This window comes from Heptranchias perlo, chromosome 7 (genome assembly GCF_035084215.1).
Source record: "Heptranchias perlo isolate sHepPer1 chromosome 7, sHepPer1.hap1, whole genome shotgun sequence".
Taxonomy (NCBI): Eukaryota; Metazoa; Chordata; class Chondrichthyes; order Hexanchiformes; family Hexanchidae; genus Heptranchias; species Heptranchias perlo.
The window spans coordinates 64861454-64885426 of NC_090331.1; the positions used below are offsets into that span (position 1 = coordinate 64861454).

The following is a 23973-nucleotide window of genomic DNA, read 5'->3' on the forward strand; positions in this document are numbered from 1 at the left end:
ATAGAGAAATGGTTAATAGAACAGTGCGTCTCATCTCAAACATGGTGAGTCTCAAAGTTGTGAACCTGAAGGGACCATTTCTTCCCTAATGGGATCCAAAGATGAACATCAGATTCTGGCTTCAAAATCACAAGATGGCAAATCAAACAAAGTCAAAGTGATAAGGCAGCCATATTCTGTTGAAAATTACAAGGCTTTGTGGCAGAAGAACCACATTTTATACTGTATACTATTATCAATGATTCAAAGCCTAGAAATTACTATTGGTGATATTAGGCTTAATGTTCCTTTGTTTGCTATTTTAACTGAGGTATTGTGATGTAGCAAGAAACAAGAGTCAAGAAATTTTGTTAATACTAGATCACCGCAATGTACGCGATTCATCGTTCTAGTTTATGGCCAGGCTTAGAGGGTCTATTCTCTCTCATGAAGTAGTATACAGATCAGAAAATATTTACATGTATATAAAAAGCCTTCTCCAAAATATTAGAAAAAGCAACAAATAAAGTGGCAAAAATCTAAATTTTGAGGGGGGTATGTATACCCCAGACCTCCCCAGATGTACAGCAAAGTCACTTCTATAGTTGCCACTTCTAAAGATTTTTCCGTCAGCCTCTGTTTACTGTAGAAACAGATGTAGAACTGGCAGTAAGAGCATATGTTTCTATTATAAATGCTATCGACAGCTGCTGTAAGTGCAATGTGTCTGGGAAACCTCAGCAGTATGCATGAAATAGGGAATGCTTTTAAAATGAGGTTTCAAAAAGACACATCTTGTATTGGTTATGACAGTGATATTTTTAAGAATAAACTTTTAGTGTTGCACTGTAGTAAGGATTTCGGTAAGTATTGTGCACGTTTGTGGTTTCTTCACAGTGGGAGGTAAGGGATACAGTAACATAGTGGGTTTAGGGCCCTGCTCTTTCACTCTTGTGCTTGGATTTCAATAAACTTCAGAGTGGCGAGATGGAACTTTCTCTGCTACTGTATTTGTCCTGTGTTAAATATATTTGGCCATTCTTAACCCTGTTCTCAGTAGGTGTGGGCCCATAGCACAAAGTTGCCTACAATAATCATTTGGCAGTTTTACGAAGGAGGCCACAGAATGGCTGGTGCAGAAACGTCACATTGTTACACCGAGAGCAGCTTTTCTGAGGGCGTTAAGGAATGTTGTTAGGGCGGAGTAGAGGGAGCTTTACAATGCTCTGGCAGGAATAATCTGGAGGGAGCAGGGCAGTGACTGAGAGGGGTATTAATGACAGAAAATGCAGCTTTATTAAGTCAATATGTGATGGTGGTACTTATAATAAATGTAGGGAAAAAAGGGTATAAATATTTAGTTGTGTAATTTTCAGATAGTTTGTTAACCTAAGAAGGTGTTAGAGAAAGGGCATTGTACTTGAGAAATAATTCTTAAGGGAAATGTCTGAACAGTTAGTGATACATTTCGGCTTTCTCATTACTTTGTTCAATGTTCTCAAAATGCTGATCAGAGGTGAGAAGGGCCATGATGGATCTCAGACATATTACAGAGTGACTCTCTATTCATCCTGGATACCAGTTTGGGAAAGTCAAGACTGGAAAATTCAGTACGGAGTACCCAGCAATACCTCGTTGATTTTCCAGTCACACATACCTTCGGTTAGCATCCATGACTGAGAAAAATGCCAATCCATGTGAGCAATGTGGAATTGGCTGCAAGTGGAGTGCCATTTGATCTTTGGCTGTGGTGAATTTGCACTTGCTGAAGACTGCGGGAAGAAGGTTTAAAATATACTATCCTGGACAGTGGAGGATTAATAAATTGGTATTCAGAGTAGGATATAACTGTTGCAGCTCCAATGGGTCATACTACAAAATGGTAGCCCCTGGATACATGCCTGTGGTATCCCCTAATGATTAACCAATAGGTATTTGGCATGGGAAATGATGAGAAGGAAAAAATGAGAAAAAAAATCGCTTTAAAATTAATAATCGTATATACTAGCATTAACATTCACTTGCTGTTTATCTGTTGTTTTCCTTTAGTTTTTTTTCTGATCTGTCATTTGTAGACCTTCCTCTTATCAATCTTTTCCTGGAGTTTTTTCACTTTTTTTTCTCTTCACTTTACTGACTCTTGGTGTGTTCTTCTCTTCAAATGATTTCCCTTCTGTGTTTCTCTGCACCATTAACTTGCTTTTTCAGCATCTGAACCATGTGTTCTTCATAGCACCTGAGTGACTTCTCATGAGTATTGTCCCTTTGTAGTTGATTGTGTGCTCACAATGTCAGTTCCCAGAAGGATCTGAGTGGAGGTTGCCATTCATCTCAAGGAAGGGTGACTTATAACTGGGCTGACTTCCTCTCTGTCTCAGTGGATAAATACATCAGATGTTGTAACACTGAGCCAGAAAGATCCCAAAACCCCTATGATCATTAAGCCCATCAACACTCACTGTCTGATCTTGGAAATGTGTAGAAGTACCAAATGAGGTACCGAAGGGCCGTTACTGTCAATGGGACTGTAACCCACCAAGAACCATGATTTTCAGGAAGGGAAAACATTCGGGATAAATTGGAGAAAAAAATGAAATCTGAAAAGTTGGATACAGTTACTAGTAGCTCTACATTCTAGTAAAATGTTGAAGAAATAAGTCTGGGGAGCCAAAGTTACAGAGAATATTCAGTAACTGCCGATTTGTTTAGATACTTAAAAACATGCAACCTCCTCTTTCATTCTTCCAGGGTGTAGCAAGTTCATCAAATGTGCTTAAGTTCTTTGAGGACATTACATACAGGGTGGATAAAGGGGAACCAGTGGACGTAGTGTATTTAGACTTCCAGAAGGCATTCGACAAGGTGCCACATAAAAGATTATTGCTCAAGATAAAGAATCATTGGATTGGGGGTAATATTCTGGCATGGGTGGAGGATTGGTTATCTAACAGGAAGCAGAGAGTTGGGATAAATGGTTCATTCTCGGACTGGCAACCAGTAGCCAGTGGTGTTCCGCAGGGGTCGGTGCTGGGTCCCCAACTCTTTACAATCTATATTAACGATTTGGAGGAAGGGACCGAGTGTAACATATCAAAGTTTGCAGATGATACAAAGATGGGAGGGAAAGTAGAGAGTGAGGAGGACATAAAAAACCTACAGGGGGATATAGACAGGCTGGGTGAGTGGGTGGAGATTTGGCAGATGCAATACAATATTGGAAAATGTGAGGTTATGCACTTTGGCAGGAAAAATCAGAGAGCAAGTTATTATCTTAATGGCAAGAAACTGGAAAGTACTGCAGTACAAAGGGATCTGGGGGTCCTAGTGCGAGAAAATCAAAAAGTTAGTATGCAGGTGCAGCAGGTGATCAAGAAGGCCAATGGAATGTTGGCGTTTATTGCTAGGGGGATAGAATATAAAAACAGGGAGGTATTGCTGCAGTTATATAAGGTATTGGTGAGACCGCACCTGGAATACTGCATACAATTTTGGTCTCCATACTTAAGAAAAGACATACTTGCTCTCGAGGCAGTACAAAGAAGGTTCACTCGGTTAATCCCGGGGATGAGGGGGCGGACATATGAGGAGAGGTTGAGTAGATTGGGACTCTGCTCATTGGAGTTCAGAAGAATGAGAGGTGATCTTATTGAAACATATAAGATTGTGAAGGGGCTTGATCGGGTGGATGCAGTGAGGATGTTCCCAAGGATGGGTGAAACTAGAACTAGGGGGCATAATCTTAGAATAAGGGGCTGCTCTTTCAAAACTGAGATGAGGAGAAACTTCTTCACTCAGAGGGTGGTAGGTCTGTGGAATTTGCTGCCCCAGGAAGCTGTGGAAGCTACATCATTAAATAAATTTAAAACAGAAATCGACAGTTTCCTAGAAGTAAAGGGAATTAGGGGTTACGGGGAGCGGGCAGGAAATTGGACATGAATTTAGATTTGAGGTTAGGATCAGATCAGCCATGATCTTATTGAATGGCGGAGCAGGCTCGAGGGGCCGATTGGCCTACTCCTGCTCCTATTTCTTATGTTCTAAATTATACTACTCTGCTGCATGTCCTCACTGCTGTGGGGGTTTATTTGCCATTTGATTTTTAATATAAAGAAATATTATTCTCCGGCCCACTCTCGGGGTCTACCTCCACCTTGTACTTCCACAAACAAGAGTTGGAACTAATAGTGAAGTCCTACCAATCAGCAGAGCACTGGATTGCCTGCTATCCTTTGGTTTTGACCTGTGACAGTTTCCTGTTTTATGGTGTGAAACCCATAATTTAGGACAATTAATTTATAAATTCTTTGCAATTTAATTTTGATATTTGTTTTTTCTTATTACAGACTTACATTGGAAGTGTAGTCATATCTGTAAATCCATACAGACACTTGCCTGTCTATACACCAGAGAAAGTAGAAGAATATCGCAACAGAAACTTCTATGAGCTCAGTCCTCACATGTAAGTACAACAAAGCTAAACAAACTGCAGCTGACTCAAATTAAAGGACAGCATATGGACCTAGCTGTTTACCTTGGATAAAAGGAAGAGGATGTGAATGCTTTATTCTTTTTTGTGTTTTTATTAAGCATGGTCTACCCAGCTTTGTTGTAATTTGTTTAGTATATTGTAAGCATCCGCCAAACTATTCCATCATTGACAAATTCTTCAATTCTCTATTTGAACCCTGAGAGGCTTTGGTCTAAATATGGTATTTTTTTCTCATTGTATTTGACCCCATCTGTCCCTGCAACATCTGCTAATGCATTTTGCAAAATAAACTGGGAAGATGATTGCTTTTTGAGCATTTATGCTCACGTGTACAGAGCTGGGAAAAGTGGGGCCTGTGTGGTTATCGCATGGTAAATTACTGTCTGGAACAAATATACAATTTTAGTGATAAGTGGAAGTAAAAATAAAAGGGAGGGATTGATGTTGCCTTTAGCTTGTATGAAATTTATTTCAGCTCCTGATAAAAATGATTCATAATTTGGCTTTGGAAAGTGACACTTGCTATGAAGGAGGTACAGGATGTTTTATTTAGGAAAATACATTTTTCTTTCATGAAGTATAAAAGGGAGTATTTAGAAAACATTCATATTTTAGTATGTTCAAAAATATCTTTCAAATACTTTTTGTAGTATCTGAAGGGGGTGTATAAGAGAACCTTTTTTTGTATACATTAGTGATGTTTGGGTTAAATGAACAGACCTTCCTGTTAAAGGTATTTTCACAGGAGCCACAAATCATGCAACAGTTTACTAGGTATTTTATCATTTTCCAAATGCTGATGTCCTTACAGCCTCAAAAAATATCTTGTGATCTACAAGAACTCCATGGACATGGTTGTCATCGACGTTTGGTGTCTGTTGAGGTGCCCATCAGCTGTAGCCCACATAGTCAGAATATCTCCGTTCCATGTGTACCAGATGCCCTACTCTACATCACCCAAGCAGCTAATCTTCATTTGCCCACCTAGATGGTGAGCGCTGGGAGACCGAGCCTGATTCTGCCCTCGCGACGCCTTGCTGCGTGTGTTTTCTAGTGAGGCGCACTGGACAGCAATCTGGATTTTTTTTTTTGTCTTTCATGGTCTGAGAGTACTGAGCCTAGTTGTAATGGCCCTACTGCTACCCAGGATGAGATCAGCTAGGAACAGAACAGATATTGAACTTGGGGGTTTTCCTGGTCTCTGTGGTTCACAATCACGTCAAGCAGTGCATTTCATGACCGAGCCACCAAGGGAGCTTGAAGTGGAGTACCTGATTATAACTCTTCGCTGTAGCAATTAGATTCATTAAATTAAGTATGGGGAGGACTTGTTGATGTGTCTGCCCTGCTATGACTGTGCAGTAGCCACACTTGATTACTGGCTCAATTCTTTAAACAAGCATATCTACAGTCCAAAACATAGGTTTGTCATTCAACACAGTTAAAACTAATAATCTGTTTCACTGTCAGTATTCTGGCCACACTGGTGTGATTGAGGTGAGGCCCAGACGTGACCTCATTACTTACTGTTCTAATTTCTGTGTGCATTTATGGTTTCTGACAGATAGTCTTCAACTCATTGCTGTAATTTTTAAAGTGTACGTCCTTTTTCCAAAATAAAACAGAAAAAAAAAGCTCGATGCAAATCGATGTTGGAATACCAGCATCAGAAGCAGTTGTCTTTCATCTTTACTGTCCTATGACAGATGTGCATTTCAGTACCTAAACAAACTGCAAAGTCAACATAATTAACAGTCTTTGAAATATAGAAGTATTGTAAATATTTAAAATGGAGAAAGCTGCTTTAAAGTTAATCACCTGGAATTTCTGTGAGGATTAGATCGGCAGAATCCCCAGAGAAACCAAGTAAAGGCTAAAAACGTCCGCCTGTACTATTTCTCCAGGATTTCATAGTGGGAGATCGGAAGAACCTTGTGGAAATTCGGGCCAATGAGTTTTCTTGGTTTCAGCCCCTTTTGTTCCATGTCTGTAATAGTACACCACCTCTTTTCATTGGTCTCCCAATTTTCTCCCTTCCTCTTTTGAACTTACTGTCCAGTCTGATTAAAAATATAATTGAATAAAGAAGTTAATTTATAGTGTGTATCATTTTTAAAAATTCTGACAGAAGTAGTTTGATGTTGCCTGGATAGAAAAAGCAGTTGCGCCTGTTAATTGCCATATTAAATGAAACGTTCTGTAATTAACGGGAAAATGAAAACTGAGACTGCTGAATAGAGCTGAACCAAGGCAAAAAGGACACTGTAATCGTGTGTTTTAATAGTAGTCACATTACTATTCAAAGAATTTCTGTGGTAGTGTTAAGCTATGGGAACTACATTTTAAATGTGTCAGACTTTCCTTCCCGCTCAAGCTACTGCTTTAATTGTAGTCTCAGAACGTTATATAAATGTAATTCTTGATTCTACAGATGGTTTTTATAGTGATATATTTTCCAGCATGTTTCACATTAACTTTCATCTCTAATTGATACAGAAGGCTTATGTGGTTATGCATCACCTGCTTAATACTTGGATGAAGTGTCACCAAGGTTGAGCTTGGTCATGCTGATATCTAATTTGTCTGTAAAGCTTTGGGGAAACTGAGATGTTCTGCTTTCAAACAATACATGTCAAATGAATCCTAATGTTAAGAAATGGTAGAACTTGATGTAATTTTCTACATGTTGAAGGAATAATGGATGCCTGCCTGTATTCTAGGGAAAAAAGTATAGACTGGTAACCTCTCAGTACCTTGAACGCACAGCTTTTAGGCAAAGATTTTGGGGAATCCTCAAATATTATTGGGCCTACGTAATTTTATCTTGTGGCATGTATCTGATGGCTGAGAGCTGCTCCATAAAGCTGGTGAGCAGTAGGGGAAATTAGGAGCACCTGGCTGTGCACTTTGATGTCAGTTCTGGTCACTCAGTCACTCCAATAACAAATATGGCAGATTCAATTGAGGCCAGGCACAGATAGGGAGGATTTTTATTTAAGTATTGGATGATGGTTTTTTTTTTGTTGTATTGGTGATGTTTTCAGTGCATGGTTGCTTAGAAGGGAATCTCATCTTGGGCCAATTGTATAATGGATCATTTAAGTAGCTCTGGAGTGTCCCGGCTGTAAAATGCCAAGTGCTGTTATTGGGGCTTACCTGGGTTTTAAATAGTTTGGTGGGGGTCTGATGCCACCTGTATAGCTGAGTTCAAATTTACTTTTGTGGTGTTAAAACTGTTTTACAATCAACGGAAAATGCTTGTTTGTCGAGTTAGGTCAGTAGCATTTGAAATATTTCATTATGGTGGCGGTGAGGACGGGGTCAGGAACTCATACAAAATTGGGACCTGCTATTGTCCAGATTTCAGAAACTAAATGGCATAATTGACTTCACATCTATTTGGAAAGATTTTTTTTCAAGGACCTTATTCTTGGCATCATTTAATAAAGTCTACTAATTTTCCTATTATGAAACATTCATAATTTGAAACGTTAGTAATTTGGCTAATGTTTAGCAATTAATCAATGTTAAAATACTGCCTCTGGGGCTTTTATTGAAATTTAGTATTCATACAATACAACCATATAACAATAGGAACAAAAGAAAGGATCTGTGTTTATGTAACACCTTATCGTGTACTCAGGACATCTCAAAGTGCTTCAGTCAGCCAGTTACTTTTGAAGTACAATCACTGTTGTGTAGCACAGCAAGGTCCCACCAACAAAAAATGGCATGTATGATCAGTGAACCTGTTCATGTTTTGATGATGTGGCCGAGGGAGGAATGTTGGCCAGAATATTTTACGCCTACCACATAAATCAGGCAGGGCCTTGATGTAATGTCTCATCTAAAAGGCAGCACCTCCATGAATGCTGTACTCCTTTAGTACTGCACTGAAGTGTCAGCCTAGATGATGTGCTCAAGTCCTTGAGTGGCCCTTGAACTCAAAGCTTGAAACCAGCTTTGAAATGCTTTGTAACTGTAAACTCTGTTGTTTGATGGCGATGATGTAATTTTAAATCAATGGTACTTAAAAGTAAGTTGCTTGTGCCATTTGCAGATTTATTTCTCATCAATTGTGACTTTCACCAGATTTGCCATGTGCTCCTGGACCTCCATTTAAGGAGTGCCCCATTACCAGATTTTGCTGTTTCCTTCTTGTTTTCCAGCTAAAGAAGGCATGGAAATGCTATTATGGGGCACGACTATCCTGGTTCCTATACAGCAAATGAAAGGGCACGACTGAAATCAAATTATTTACTAGAAAGGTCAACGACCTGAAACATTAACTCTGTTTCTTTCTCTAAAGATGCTGCCTGACTTGCTGAGTATTTCCAGCATTTTCTGTTTTCATTTCAAATTTCCAGCATCCGCAGTATTTTGTTTTTTTTAAAATCGAGAATACTTTTTTTTAACTCTTCCACAGGGCAACTGCCCACAGTGACATGATTGAAACCCAAAGATTGCCATATGGGGAATCACAGGTGTAGACTCAGGTCCTGTCAATCTGTGGTGCACCATATTGCTCCATTAGAGAGTGGGCCTTGAGTAGGTCATTCGTTGGGGATTGTGGTCCTTGATTTAAAAACTTATCAAGTAATATATGGCCTAACACCATTATGTCGTCAGACCAATGTAATGATAAAAACACTTATTATTATTGTAATACCCACTTAAGAAACATCTACAGTATGATAGTGCTTTAAAGTGAACTATTCTGCATAGCTAAATGATTCCATATCTGTATATTTTTACTTAAGGAGAACTCAGCACAGTTCTGAAGTCTTTGGATAACGTCAGGAAATATTTGATTAGCTAAGAGTTAAAAATAATGGAACGCGTAAAGATGTTTTCTTTGCTTAATTGAGGACCGTGGAGGTCAGTTAGTGTTGTCAAAACTAATTGTATGTTTGTCAACTTTAAGACAACGCTAAAATAGGAAGAGCAGTTGAGATAGAGGATGCAGCTAACGGTTTGCAAAAGGACCGACAGTGCCTTTACACTCCACAAGAGTAATTGAGTTTGGAAATGAAAATCGGGAGAGATGGAAAATGGGCTGCCAATTAGTTGAACCATTCTGAGACACCAGTCCTCACCTTTAGCAGAGGAGAGAAAATTGGGGGAAAAAAAGTGATCGTGGTGCCGTGCTGTCATGGCCAAGCCAGATCCCGCGCTCGGCCGACACCCACACACGTACACTTTCCACGGGAATTACATGATGGCAATCAGAAGCTACAGACTCCCTTGCCCACCACCCCTCCCCCCCCACAATTGAAATTATATTTTTATTCTACACAAAGTTAATGTTACTTTTTATTATCCTGTACTGTGAAATTAACCACCTCACTAACTAACTCTATCCTGATCATATCACAAGAAGGAAGCACAAATACTCCTACTGCATCATCTACAGGAGCCACCAAATGGGTGCTCCTTCGACAAGAAAATGCTTGCACATTGCATGTACATTGAGATCCTGAATTTTTATTAATGGCACAGGTTTTGGTTCATTATTGGGTTTATTCCACACACTCCTGAATGATGGGATTCCGTGTGCTCGTGAATCAAAGTTGAGCAGCTGCACTGCACTATCCAGTTACTTCATTCTATTCTTTTTCGGTGCACGCTGTGACCTTTTAGATTACCCTGTCACAGTCAGATCCGGCAAATCTCAAACAAGCGTCACTACCAATGTTTGGTTACGATATGGAGGGAGTACCTGAATAGAATAGAAACATATTACAGCAGTGATGAGTAATCCATACCAGCAGTGAGGAATGATGCTTTTCCGGATCTGGTTTGCGTTATTATAAGAGGGCTCCTTTTCATCGAACAATCAATTAAAAAATCATACAACAATAATAAAGCTCTTTGAACGAAAGATTTGCTTTGCAAACAATTACCATGATATTGTTCTATTCCTCTCCCAGACCATGGTGGGATGTCATCCAAGGACAAAACTTGGGAACTGCCAAGAATAAGCTTTAGAATTCATAAGCTTCTCATAAAAGGATTACATAAACGGAAACCACTTGACAGTGACCATTGCCCAAAGGGACAACAGTCTTTTCCCTGTTAACTGCATTTCAATGCAGTCAGATGCCAGAATTTACAGCACTATAGTGGGAACATTTTTGTGAATGACCAGATCAATTACATTCTTTCTAAATCCCATTCCCATACAAATAATATCAGTTTGGTTAATTTCAAATACTATGATTTATTCTCCAGTAACATTGTGTTGATGAACAGTTGTTAGATTTTGATGATAAATTGATTCAAGTTGTAAGAGGTATGTGCTGCTTCACCTTTCTACATGAGAGATTTCTTCATTTCCAAGCTTTTCCTCGTTCAACATCCACCCACGTGCTCTTCCAGCAGGAGTCACTGGACAGTGATTGGGAGTAGGAAACCATGCCAGTTTTCCTCACCGTAACCCAGCGGTGCTGAGGCCAATTGTAGTACCCCATCACTGCCCCCAGCCTAGATCAGCTAACTCAGTAGACTGGGGAGGAGACCTGGACCGGACCTGGTTTTTGTGACCATCAGGGGAATCCTTAGTAAGTTTCGAACAGCGACAAGGCTCCGTTGCAGTTCATTCTTTCTATTGAATCCAATTAATAATATGGTAGGGCAGATTGCAAATTTGAGCAGTGTCATTTATAGCAATTGAACCAATACATAGAGGACAGATGGTGAGGACAAATTACAAAGAACATGATCTCAAATTGGTTTCTGACTTGTAGAAGTACAACTGTCATGGCCACAAATGCAGATGCAAGTGGAAATAAATGAAAGGACGGCCTCTCGTCGTCCTCCCCCAACCACACATGGATACAAAGTGTCTTGGGGCACCCTGATTGATGTGACATGGTGCTATATATAAAGGTGTTGTCTTGGGGCACCCTGATTGATGTGACATGGTGCTATATATAAAGGTGTTGTCTTTTCTTTCAGTGACAAATTTTGTTGAAAGTTATCTGCCAGTTACTAGAATTAGGAAATTTAGAAAAGCATTATGTGCATGGAACAGAGAAGAAGCGTCACATTGATGTCAGAGATCATAATTGCGCTGACACTGGACTAATAAAACCCCTTGTTCATGCTGCAAAGTCCCATCCATAAATTAGCTTTAACCTGTTTCGGTTAAGTATCTGTCTATACAAAAATACCTCTCGTTAATTGTGATATTTCACTGCGTAAAGAAATAAATTGGTGCATTCAGATATAAACATGTTGATGCCAGAGAATGAGGCAGTGATCTATTAATGAGGGCAAATAGTACTGAAGGCAAAATGAGATCACAGCCTTGAAATCATTCCAAAGTAGTCATTATTTTATTCCCCTGCCCTTTCCACATATTCTTTAAAATTTTTCTTATTCAAATACATATCCACTTCTCCTAAACTCTCCCTTTGTTCCTTTGGTGATGCTCTTAAGTTTATACCGTCGAGTTACTAATGGAAATAGTTTTTCTCAATATTCTTCATCAAACCTCAAAATTTTGAATGCCTTTATTAGATCTCCTTTTAACCTATCTTCTCCTCATAGCTAAAGCCCTTCATTCTTGCAATCATTTTAGTGAATTTCTGCTGCATTTTCTCATGATATTGATATCCTTCCTAAGTTAAGATATCAAAAACTCATCAATATTCTGGTTGCAGCCTAACCATTGATTTATATAGATTTAGCGTTACCTCTTGGCTTCTTTACTCGATACCACTACTTATAAAACCTAGGATTGTGTACTTTTTTTTTACAGCTTTCCTCCAACCTTTTAAAGATTTGTGTGTGCACTAAATTCCATCTGACCTCTTTCTGCCCCATCGACTAATTTGACTATGTAAACCACCACAACAGTGTTCTGTTCCCTTCAGCTAAACTTCTTTCTGTTGCTACTCCCTGGCCCTGTTCTATCATTCCTCATGGCTCCAGGACCCCATTCCCCACTCTCCATGGTACCAGGCTCTGCTGACCATCCTGGTGCCGTATTTTGACACTGACAGCTCCCAGGCCACTCATGGCCTTCCGTTTTACAGTCATCTATCTCTGTGGCAAAAAATGATATTTTCAATTGGTTTTCACATCTTATTGTTTTATGACTGTTAATATCCAGAAGATTGAATGAGTTCTTTACTTCCATTTTTACAAGGGAATAGTTCGGTACAGAGGCTATAGCAGAGTGGGTGTTCCATGATAGTGCAAATGAGAGGTGTATTAAAATCACCATTATTAGTGGGTTGGTGCCTGGATACTTGAATAAAATCCAAGTGAATAAAGCATCTGGGCTGGATGGAATTCATCTGAGGGTTCCTGATAACTCAAGGATGTTCTGCCAGATCCACTGGCAGAAATATTTAGGAATTCCTTAAAAAAAGGGGTGGGTACCAGAGGAGTGGACAATGGAAAATGTAGTGTCCTTATTTAAAAAGGGGTCTGGGGAACTAGAGGCCAGTTTGTCCCACATTGGTAGCAGACAAGATTTTAGAATCAATTGGAACATTTAAGCCAACATAAACTAATCGGTAAGAGTCAGCATGGATTTACAAAAGGGTAGTCATACCAGACCAATTTGATAAGAATTTTCTTGTAAGTAACTAATTATGTTGATGGGGACAAAAGAATGTAAATGTGGTTTAGTTGGATTTTAGTAAAGCTTTTGATAAGGTATCTCCGAGAACTAGTGAAGAAAAGTAGCAGACAAGGTATTAGCAAGTGTGAAGATGGATGGGTTCTTGGCTGGGTGACAGGAAACAGAGTCTGTGTAAATGGGTGTCTTCAGTGTGGGGGTGTGACGACTGGATTTCTCTGGGCTCGGTGTTGGGACCAGCACTCTTTTCATAATTGATCTGGAAGAGGGTGCCAGATGTTTTGAATTTTAGAACACGGTAGAGTGCTTTCGGCTAACCACATGGCACGCCTCAGGCAATGCTCTGGAAAGTAACGATGGATGCAGGGGTAGCCATTTTGAATTCATCCTAACATCTGGAATGGTGTGCACCTACCTCTGGTATGATGGGAAAAGCTGCAGAGCCCCAGCTACTTGATTTACATAGAGAGTGAACTTATATATTTTTAAAAAAATCTCAAAGTAAAGAATTACATCAAAATAGCAGGGGTGGTTAATACTGTGGAAGATGGGGATAAGCTACGAGGGTATTAAACTGTTTGTGAAGGTGGGTATGGCAGATATGGTTTCATGTATATAAGGTGTCCGCCTTGGCTCAGAGGTAACCCTCTTGCCTCTGAGTCAGCAGGTTGTGGGTTCAAGTCCACCACAGAGATTTAAACACAAAATCTAGGCTGACACTCCAGTGCAGTAACGAGGGAGCGCTCTGCCGTCTTTCCGATAAGACGTTAAACTAAGGCCCCCCCCAGGTGGATGTAAAAGACCCCATGGCATTATTCGAAGAAGAGCGGGGAAGTTCTCCTGGCCAATATTTATCCCTCAACCAACATCACTAAAACAGATTATCTGGTCATTGTCAGGTTGCTCTGGGATCTTGCTGTGCGCAAATTAGCTGTGGCACTTCCTAAACTACAATAGTGACTATACTTCAAAAATACTTCTTCGACTATAAAGTGCTTTGGGACGTCCTGAGTTTGTGAAAGGCGCTATATAAATGCAAGTTCTTTATTTCTATAAACAGAGAGATTATAGGATGAATGGAAAAATACTGGCAATGATGAATCAGGAAATGGGTCTGCGAGTCATGGGTCCCTCAAGACATCAAGGAAATGTTTGGTCACTGTCCAAAAAGCAAGGGATGCTAAGTTGTATAAAAAGACGAATTTGGTGTATATCAAAGGAAGTGATTGTCACTAATTAGAGCATTGGTCAGCCTGGAGTATTGTGTTCAGTTCTGGAACCCTCGCTACAGGAAGGATGTAGCTGAGCTGGAAAATGTGCAGAGATGAGCTACTGATTTTGGGACTGAACAATTAAACATATGAGGATAGCGTCTTGAGAAACTGGCACTCTTCTCCTTGGAGAAGAGAAGATTGAGGGGGAAATGTGATGGGAGGTTTTCAAATGAAACCGGCTGAGGGATGCAGAGCATCAGTTATGACTATTTGATTTGGCACGAGAAAGCAAAAGGGGATACAGGTATAAACTGAAAAGAAGTAAATTCAGGAAGAACCTAAGAAAGCATTACTTCACTGAGGTAACAGTCAGCTTTTGGAATAGCTTGCCCTCTCATTAGTACCTCCCCCAGCCCCCTGGACTTGCCTGTGGGCCGGCCAGGTTTGCCAACTCTGGTTCGATGTATTCCTGGAGGCTTCATCGCATGACCTCCTCCCTCCAACCGCCCCGCCCAGTCAAACGATCTTTTTTCCCCACGTGCAAAATTTTTGTGACCAATAAAAGAAAGTGTTCAAAGGAAATGTTAAAAACACACATTTTTAAAATGCCCCTATGATTTTTTTTTTTCCCCCTGGGTTGCTCGCAGTGATTCCCAGGAGATTAATCTTTAATTTCTGGTGACTCCTGGAGGGTTGGCAACCCTAGGGCTGGCACGGTGTACAAGCCAGCAGGAATTTAAAGGGCCCAGACTGTCGAGATTGGTGCCAGCAGCTTGCCGGATTTATTCCAGCGAGGCTCAAGGACTAATTTAGAATGGCCCTCAGGCTTCACTCTTCTGGCGTGCGAGTTCAGTGCACAACCATTTTACGTCTGTTATTGGGTGCTATCAAATTGAGGCACCTGTCCCATCTCGGGTGGTCATACTTTTTAACTGGGCTTGTTTAAACACCCGACAGCAGTTGAAAACATAACGGTAAATTTTCTGCTTCAGTGCTCCTGGTGACTCCTGGCTTGTTAATTGTCCATTCGGAGCTCCTGGTGTACGCCTGGCTTGTTAATTGTCCATTCTGAGCTCCTGGTGTACTCCTGGCTTGTTAATTGTCCATTCGGAGCTCCTGGTGTACTCCTGGCTTGTTAATAGCATCGGGGCTGGGATGCACAATATCTTAATATGCACTCCTGGTGTGTACCAAAGTGGAAAATTTCCCTTTTAAATACTTGGACTACCAACAACAATATAGATTCACATAAAATAGCCCTCAGAGGAGCTTATAGAAACACAGGGTGGGTTTTTGGGAGTAAGGCATGGGTATGAAGCAACACTAATGACAGAGTTCAGATATCCACATTGAATAAGTGGATAAAGGAACAGCTTGATGACTTTGATTCACAGATGATTCATATGAACATTTAACGACAAGTGTCTTTAATCAATCTAACAGTGACAAAGGATGTTTTTGCATTGCTGTCAGCCCCTGTGGGTTGACCATCCACTGACTGATTTTGCAACAGAACAAAGGAAATTTCATCAAAAAATACACAGCTGGCTACTGCCATTTTTAATACAGAATTGCCCTACTTAAAACTGCATAAAACCAGATGAGTTTCTATTTTTGTTACAATGTTGGTACTGAGTGTTAACTCTGGAGTAGTGCATTTAATATAAGCTGCCAGAATCTGTGACTGACAGTAATTCAAAAACATAGGGAAAAAAAATTGGAATCTGTAGAACATGTTAAAAAAAATCAGTTATGTGTTATGAATAAAATATTCTTTACTTTGCAGTTGACGCTGCTGAACTAGTTTGTGAAGTCTATGATTTATCAGTAATCGCCAAATTGACCAGATGTGCAGGGTTTATATAACACAGGAGGCATTATCTGGCTTGCCTGAGGGGAACTTTATCTAAGGGGGTTAGATTACATAGACAGAAAATGCAAGAAAAACACATGGAATTAAAAAAACAAATTGAAAGAAGCCACAACAAAAAAAAATTCTTGGTACTAACCTGCTAAATCTGGTTATTCCAAACAATAACAAAATCTTTTAAAGCCTGATTGGCAATTGGAAATTATCATACTTCCCTTTTTCCTTTATGGGCTCTCTTTCTGCTTTTCTTAGTCTGAATCCAATTTTCATGCTTCACAGCTGCATGATAGTGGATGAGGATTTACTGTAATGGGGACTAGAATACTTCGAAGTGTGTATCTACATGGCACAATGGTGTTAAAAGGGAGAAAAATAAAACAACTTAGGCAATACTTCTTATTTCAATGTTTAAGTGTGATTGGTAAACTTAATAATATACAAACCTTGCTTATGATTACAGGACTTATTGATTTGGAATAGAACATAGAAACCCCCTCACACACACCAGCGTGTTAGTGTTCATAATCATCCCTCGGCTCCCGCAGTGCCTTGTCTAAAATTTAGGGGCCTTTTTTTAGTGCTACACACAAGGTACTTACTATTCCAGTAAATAACTAATTTTGTTTGAGTAGGTCTGTGCCTCTCATGATAGAGACTTTTTTATATAACACTGAAATATTCTGTAACTGGTTTTAAACACATCCAGCTACACTGTTCAAGTCTTTGGAGCCAAATAGAACTAGGTCACTCTGGTAAATGTGACAAAATACTCCCAACAGGATGATCAAGGCTTCAGTACACATCCTGTTCTACATAATAATTGTGCACAAATTCTCAGACTACTGAGCTTTTGGCAGAAAATAGGGATGCAAAAGTTTTTTTTAATAACTTGTAGATGTGAATTGGAAGCTGCATTGTACAATGGAAAGCTACTTGACACATAATAATGCAATTCATTTGTTCCTAAGTGGCACTAGATTGTCAAATGTTAATTTTTTTAATGCTTTCATACACTGATACAGCACAGAAAGAGGCCGTTTGGCCCATCATGCCTGGACCGGCTCTTTGAAAGAGCTATCAAATTAGTGCCACTCCCCTGCCCTTTCCTCATCGCCCAGCAAATTTTTCTTTACCACCAAAGCAAAAAGTTGTGCTTTTATGGCATAGTATACTGCTACATCATTGGCTTGTTAGAGCAGATAGATCTGCCAATTGGCAAAGACAAATGCTTAAAAAAAATGACATCCACCGAAGGACTTGAGGTGATTGACTCGAGCCCTCTTGTTGAGAGCCATGTAGTTACAACTGGGCTTGATTTGTGCGACTTTTTTAGTTGAAGTCACAAGATGCAGAACAGATGCACTTAGTCACAGACTCCAGATACATGCCAGCAACTACCGGAAGTAGTTTTGCTCTGGGGATTCTGATCTGACCCCAACATTGGCCTGAAGTGATGTGCTGATGTAGGCTACACACATCCAGGCAATAGAGACATGATGTCACTCTACTGACAGACCTGCTGCGCACCAATGTGATCCTAAGCACTGTCGCTACGTAAACAGGTGAGAAGTTGAAGTGAAGTGAAATTGAATTGGGTGGAGTGCCTTTACTCTGCCGTATATGAATGGGGCCCAAGAAGAGCAGGCGTGCGATACTGTAATTGCACATCCTGAGGCAGTGTCACCACTGAAGCCAAATGCCTTCTGGTGCATTCACATTATAACTGTAGCATTGGCACAAAGTGGTTTCACTTTACTTCACTTATGGTGCAAATGCAGCTTGAATCTGGAGTCGAGGCTCAATCCGACAACGGAGCAAAGAGGAGAGGCTCCCTGGGGAAGGCAGTCTTGCTGCTGCTTAGCTTTAAAATTGGTTTGTATTTTTGACGACCTTTTGACACTCTCCAAGGCCAATGTTCCTCTGCCCTGTTCCCAAACAGCACTTGAAAAACGGATGCAGACAAGAAGAAAATTGAGCATTATTCCAATGCTCCCATTTTGCTCCTGAACTTCCTCGTTGGCTTTTATGGTGTCTGTATCTGAAGAGGAAGAAGCAAAGTAAATTTCATGCAAATGACTATCAGAGGCTTTGTAGCTAGACTTCTAACTGCACCAGGTACAGTGCGGAAGCAAACTGTCCCCATAATAAAATGCAACTATTGATTCCTCAGCTGCTGTTTAGGTGCTGCCAGCCTTGAGGGACTGGGTGCTATTATAAATATAGGTCTTTTATTTTTGACTTTTTGAATTAAAAAAAAAAGTTTTGCTGTTTCAGGACTTGTTTCAGAATGTTGTTAGTACTTTACGCATAGCGATGAAGGCCATGGTAATTAATTCTTTCCAATATGGCTTATTTGGAGGCAGAATGGAGGTAGGGAGGGAACGACCACAAACCCACTTTATTAGTTGCAGAAATCATTTGCGTAGGCCTCCCTGGATCACTAGAATCCATTTCTCTACCACAGTGTAGGAATCCTCCCGTCTCCCTGACCTTACACCTGCTTCATTTCAGCTGGAACCAAAAGGGAAGCTCACAGCCAAACAGTTAAACCAGCACCATGCTTCCATTCCCACACCATCATTCTTCACACCCCCACTTGTTTTCCCCATTCCCTCATCTACTGCTTGACACAACGGTGCCTCCCTCTTACCAGCTCCTGCTGAGACAGATTACAGGGGCACTTGGCATAGTGCATTGCATGCTGCTGCCATCCCGGCCATGGCCACTAAAGGCGTTCAGATAAAAATCCTGGGCCACTTCCTGCAAAAAAAATATATAAAGATCTTATGGCTCTATCATGGCGCTTTAATTGTACCTGCCCCTTTAACTGTGGTATTGCTTTTAAGGCCTGAATTGATCTTCCTGTTTCTGCACTCGGCAGAGCGATTCCAGCAACACCAGACGTTTGCCCTCTTTGTGGTAATGAGAGGAAATGCCAGTGATGCAGTGATTCCTGGGCGCAGAGCACTTCTGGTGTCCTGAGCCCATATTGCTCCTGTATGGTGTGGTAAGAGGCAGATGGGCTTTCACAAGTTTAGCAGTGTGCGAAGCCAGAACAGCTTTGCACTGATGCTAACCTTGTGTGAATGCACCGTAAGTTATTGAATTTATTCTAGGAGTAACAGAGGTGGCACTTCCTCAGGTGAAGTTTGAAATGTTTACCCCTGAAGCACCAACACAGCACTGAGACTTTCGTTTTTATTAACATTTGGTGCCTATTTAAAAATCAAACAGTTACAAACAATTATGAGCTTTAATATCCTTTTGTAATTTTCCTCTGATTCAGTCAATTCTGTGAATATTTTTGTTTAAATGAAAGTGTTATCAGTACAATTAGAAGTGCTGGTTTGAAACGATTGGTAAGAGAGGGTGAGAGAACTGGATTAAGTTGCACACTTCATACTGAAGCACTTTTGGGTTAATGATTGCATCTCTTAATAACATTGATTCAATTGCTGACACTGTCGGGTTGGTTAACTCTTCCAACTCAACATCTTGAATGATCAAAAAAAATAAATAGTGGAACAGAATAGAAAAATGTTAATCATAACTTTATGTTAACATTTAATTTTTAAAATAAGAGTTCTTCAACTTTCCACAATTATAATTAGTCACCATTTCAGGCACGGGAAAGGCTGAAGATAAAATTTAACCTAAGAGGGCAAAAGGGCATGTCTTTCAGTGCTGTGTTTATGTTTCATTAAAATTTACCTACAGTGATGATGAGAGGATATTACAGATTGGGATTGAAAAGGAAATCCTATGTCTATAAAAGCTTAATGGATCTTAAATGGCTAAAAGCAATACTGGAGGAACACAGTTCAAGCTTTCATTAACCTAAAGGTCAAGGCTTTGAAACAGTTTGATTTTAAATATAAATGCCTGAAAAATTAATGAGGAAACGGGGCCTTCTAATCACTGGGCCCTCTCCTCCCAGCTTGCTATTGTGTCATAGTCATAGAGATCTGAAACAGTACAAAGGATTCCTGGAAATTAATGATGGACTCATGTAAATGTGGTTAAGTAAACCCAAAGTTTCGGAAATTTTCAGATGCCATAGATACTGTAAGCTACCAAATACGAAGGAAATTTTCACCGATGGTTTAACAATGGTGATTTATATTTACTTTGGGAAACAATGCCTTATCATTTGATCAGTGTGGAAAATGGTCTTCCAGCAGGAACGTAATGTTCTGTGGACTCCAAGTGTGCTCTTAATCTCTCTCACCCTCTTGTACAGATTGTATCCATTCCATTTTCTCGAGATGGTTTGCAAGGAACTTTGTTGAATTCCTAGTGGAGAGTGGCTGCTCAATAGTGATGTTTCCTGGAACTAGAACATCTGGCTTCTGTTACATGTCTTCTGGGATTTACTGAGAATTGAATATTGGGCTTTAAATTTTCCTTATGTAAACAGTTATGTTGAGATTTATATGTAAGTGTTGTGTGAGATATGCAGCAGTCATGTCTGTATGTTTACTGTTGCAATGGTTGGTGGTGAATTGACTGAAACATATCTATATGCATTTTGAAAACAGTAAAATTCTTTACTTGTTTATATTTTGCCTCTTCCTCTTGGCCCACTGGGGCAGTGGCACAATATTCCAGCTGGCAGGGAGGGCAGGCAACCTGGCCTCAGGCTTCTGATAGTCCCATTGCTGAGCGAGCCACTAAGGGATGTGTGGGCCTGGGTGATTCGTGCACAATCTTATTTTTTAATGTTCCTCCTCCCTTTCGGCAGCAAAATACCAAGCCTCTTGGGAACTTCCCAAGACCATATGGCTCAGATCAGGAGCTTGGCGTGTGGGATGTCTTAAGTTGAGAGTCTGCGTTCTACCACTCCTTAGCGCAGTGTGTTGGAGTACAAATCCCAAAAGTCCTAATAAGGGGATTTAAAAAGTTTCAAACATCCTGAGTATTTAAGTATGAAATATAGTCACATTGTCGACCATTTGAGCAATTAATGACTTCCCTCTTGCCGCCCCCCCCCCCCCCCACCTCAATCCCAATGCATAGCATTTAGGCTTTTGGATTTGATGGAATGTATAGTGTTCTGCTTGCTACAGCTGAATTTGGAATTGCTTTCAAAAGCAACCCTTGCTTGGTACAAGCCCTATCTGCAGGGTGGCATAAAAAATTCTTGGGGCCCTGCACACCAAGATCATTTGACCCACCCCATCCATGTAAAATGTGTAATAAAATGCCTAGAGAGCTGCAGAGGCTTCGAGAAGTTCTTCCGTCATGTCTTCCTGTCCTGCTGTGAGGCTCCACAGAGTGGTGTCTACCGCTCTTCCTGCACTGCTCACAGGCTTCATCCCATTGCTGGGACCACATGTACGGCACAGGTGTGACCACGGTTAGGTGACTAAAACCTCCCCCTGCCCACCACAGCTCCCCCTGCTGTGTATTGCGATTAACACAAACGGTCGGCAGCGCTGCTTAAGTTTACGGTGAGCTGTCTGCGTGGGGCCCCTGGCGGGCACCTCATATTTCACTGGGGCCCCATGAGCCCATGTGTTAATGCGACCCAGCCTATCTCAGCTTTTTATCATAGAATCTTGCAGCACAGATGGAGGCCATTCGGCCCACCATGCCTGTGCCGGCTCTTTCAAAGAGCTAACCAATTAGTCCCACAGTTTCCCTTTCAAGTATATATTCAATTCCCTATGAAAAGCTAGTATTGAATCTGCTTCCACCACCCTTTCAGGCAATGCATTCCAGATCATAACAACTTGCTGCCTTAAAAAACAATCTCATCTCCCCTCTGCTTCTTTTGCCAATTATCTTATTGCTCTTTCTCCATAGCCCTGCAAATATCTCCTTTTCAAGTATATATCCAATTACCTTTAGGAAAATAGCTTCAAGAAAAATTTGTTGCTTGGCTATACAAATCTGCCTAAATCTCTGCACGTACAGAAAACTCTTCTAATTGCCAATTGTCTCAAAAACTAACTCACAATCTCCTGTTTACATATGTAGATAGTCTCAACTATCTCCACTCTCACAAGGATTTGTCCTCAACCAACGGGAAACTTTAATCAGCCGAAAAGAACCACTGTTGTAGAACAGTCAGCTACTCTTACAAAACATTTCCTTTGTGCATACCCTATGAACATAAAACCTGCAAGAAATCTACAGTCTTATTTTGAGTGTTGTGCAAATCCATTTTCAAGCCTTTCTGTGAAATACCACACTTTGGTTAAGGATGACGTGACAACTTTGGTTCCAATAGCATTACTGTACGAACATTAACAGATGACTTCCTTCTTCATATTTAGCAGAGTGGTTATTATTGCTCTGATGATTTGTGATAAGTTTAGATTCGGACTGAAAGGCACATTGTCTTGTCCCAAAGTTTAATATTAACGGATTTGGCAGAATTCTCTTTCATACTAGCGGCTTTGAATGCACCACTACTCAAACCTGCCGTTTTTAAGTCTCGTACAATTATTGGGCCTAGTGCATCGAGGTAAACATGACTACTGATATTTTCCACCCCTCCTGTGACCAGGCACCTCCGAGCTGGCTCACATACTGAACAGCGGTTTATCCTCTACTAATTTTGGCTGCTGCTCCGAGGCTCAGCTGAAGTGATGGAGGTTTGAAAATATCGCATGAGCTCTGTGCTTGAACACATTCTATCACACTCTGCCATCTAACAGGAAGCACTAGAAAATAGTATTTTGATAGGAGCCACATGTGTTGGTTGACTTGGTCCGTAATACGTTTGCTAATTTTCCTGAGAAATTTAATAAAATAAATTCAAGCACATTAGCATTCCTGCGAAACTATCAGGACCATCGTAAAAACTGGAGCTGTGCATTTCCCTCCCACTTGAAGATGGAACCTGTACCCCTTGCAGTTCATGGTACAGTGACAATTCTAAAAGACTCACTGTTGTGTGCTATTTAATGTGACAGGGAGACTGGGTTCAAGGAAACAGCACCAGCTCAACAGGGGGTTAGTTCCCTAATTGTTTCAACAACGAGGCTTAAACTTTGTTAAAAAGAGGTTAATTCAGAAATTGCACATTATACCAATAATGAGGATCTGACGGTGAGTTTTAAGACGATGATTCGTTCTCGCTGTGCTGCTGATGATCTTCAGCTTTGGTGTTGCAGTTTGTGATATCATTGGAATTGATTGCTTGAATTGCAGTCTTGCTCTCTACCAGCCATCTATTATCCTATATTTGTTAGATTCTGACAGCTATTGCAAGCAGTGCCTAAAATGTCAATTGTAACAAGTGGTGTAATGGTCCCTGTAAAATATTGCAATGCTCTTCTAACTGCGGTACCTTTTTCTTTTCACTTTTTATTGCTGAAGCTGAAGTAATTGAAATGAAAAATATGTAAAGTGTTTAATCTTATTAAAAAGTACTATACAGATTTTTTTCATTCAAACATGCCTACATTGGCAGTAGAAAGCTAGTACATTCACAGTGGGGGAAAATGTGCAGCAGTTATAAAAAGAAAGACCTACACTATTTGTTACAGTTGACAGCAGCAGCTATCGAAAGCTGCATTAATAACATTTATTATAACGTTAGTGATTTACATCAGCACTCTAAACATTCTGTTGAATCCGGTCATGTTTTGCTCCTGTGCTTTTCTGTTTCCTCAGGCCTAGTTTTAAACATTGCCCATAGTGTACGACACCAACAAGGTTGAAAAGAGTAAGAGAAAAGAGGAGGTAAATTCAGCCAAGTGGTGCTTAGGTGCTGCCAAGTTTAGGTTTTAAAAGCCTGCAGGTTGTAGGAGGAAGGGAAAAATGAGTGAGGTAAGGAGCTTTGCACTTTGAAGTTACTGGAAAGGATGAGTTGGATGGCATT

General features: G+C 40.4%; 1 protein-coding gene across 3 annotated transcripts in view; it reads left to right on the forward strand.

Annotated features, from left to right (window-relative positions):
- Positions 1–23973, forward strand: part of myo1b (myosin IB) — a 240566-nt gene that overhangs the window by 43259 nt on the left and 173334 nt on the right. For all 3 annotated transcript variants that reach the window (XM_067987755.1, XM_067987757.1, XM_067987756.1), the window contains exon 3: positions 4323–4438. In XM_067987755.1, the coding sequence (XP_067843856.1) occupies positions 4323–4438 (116 nt within the window). The remainder of the gene's footprint in view (positions 1–4322; positions 4439–23973) is intronic.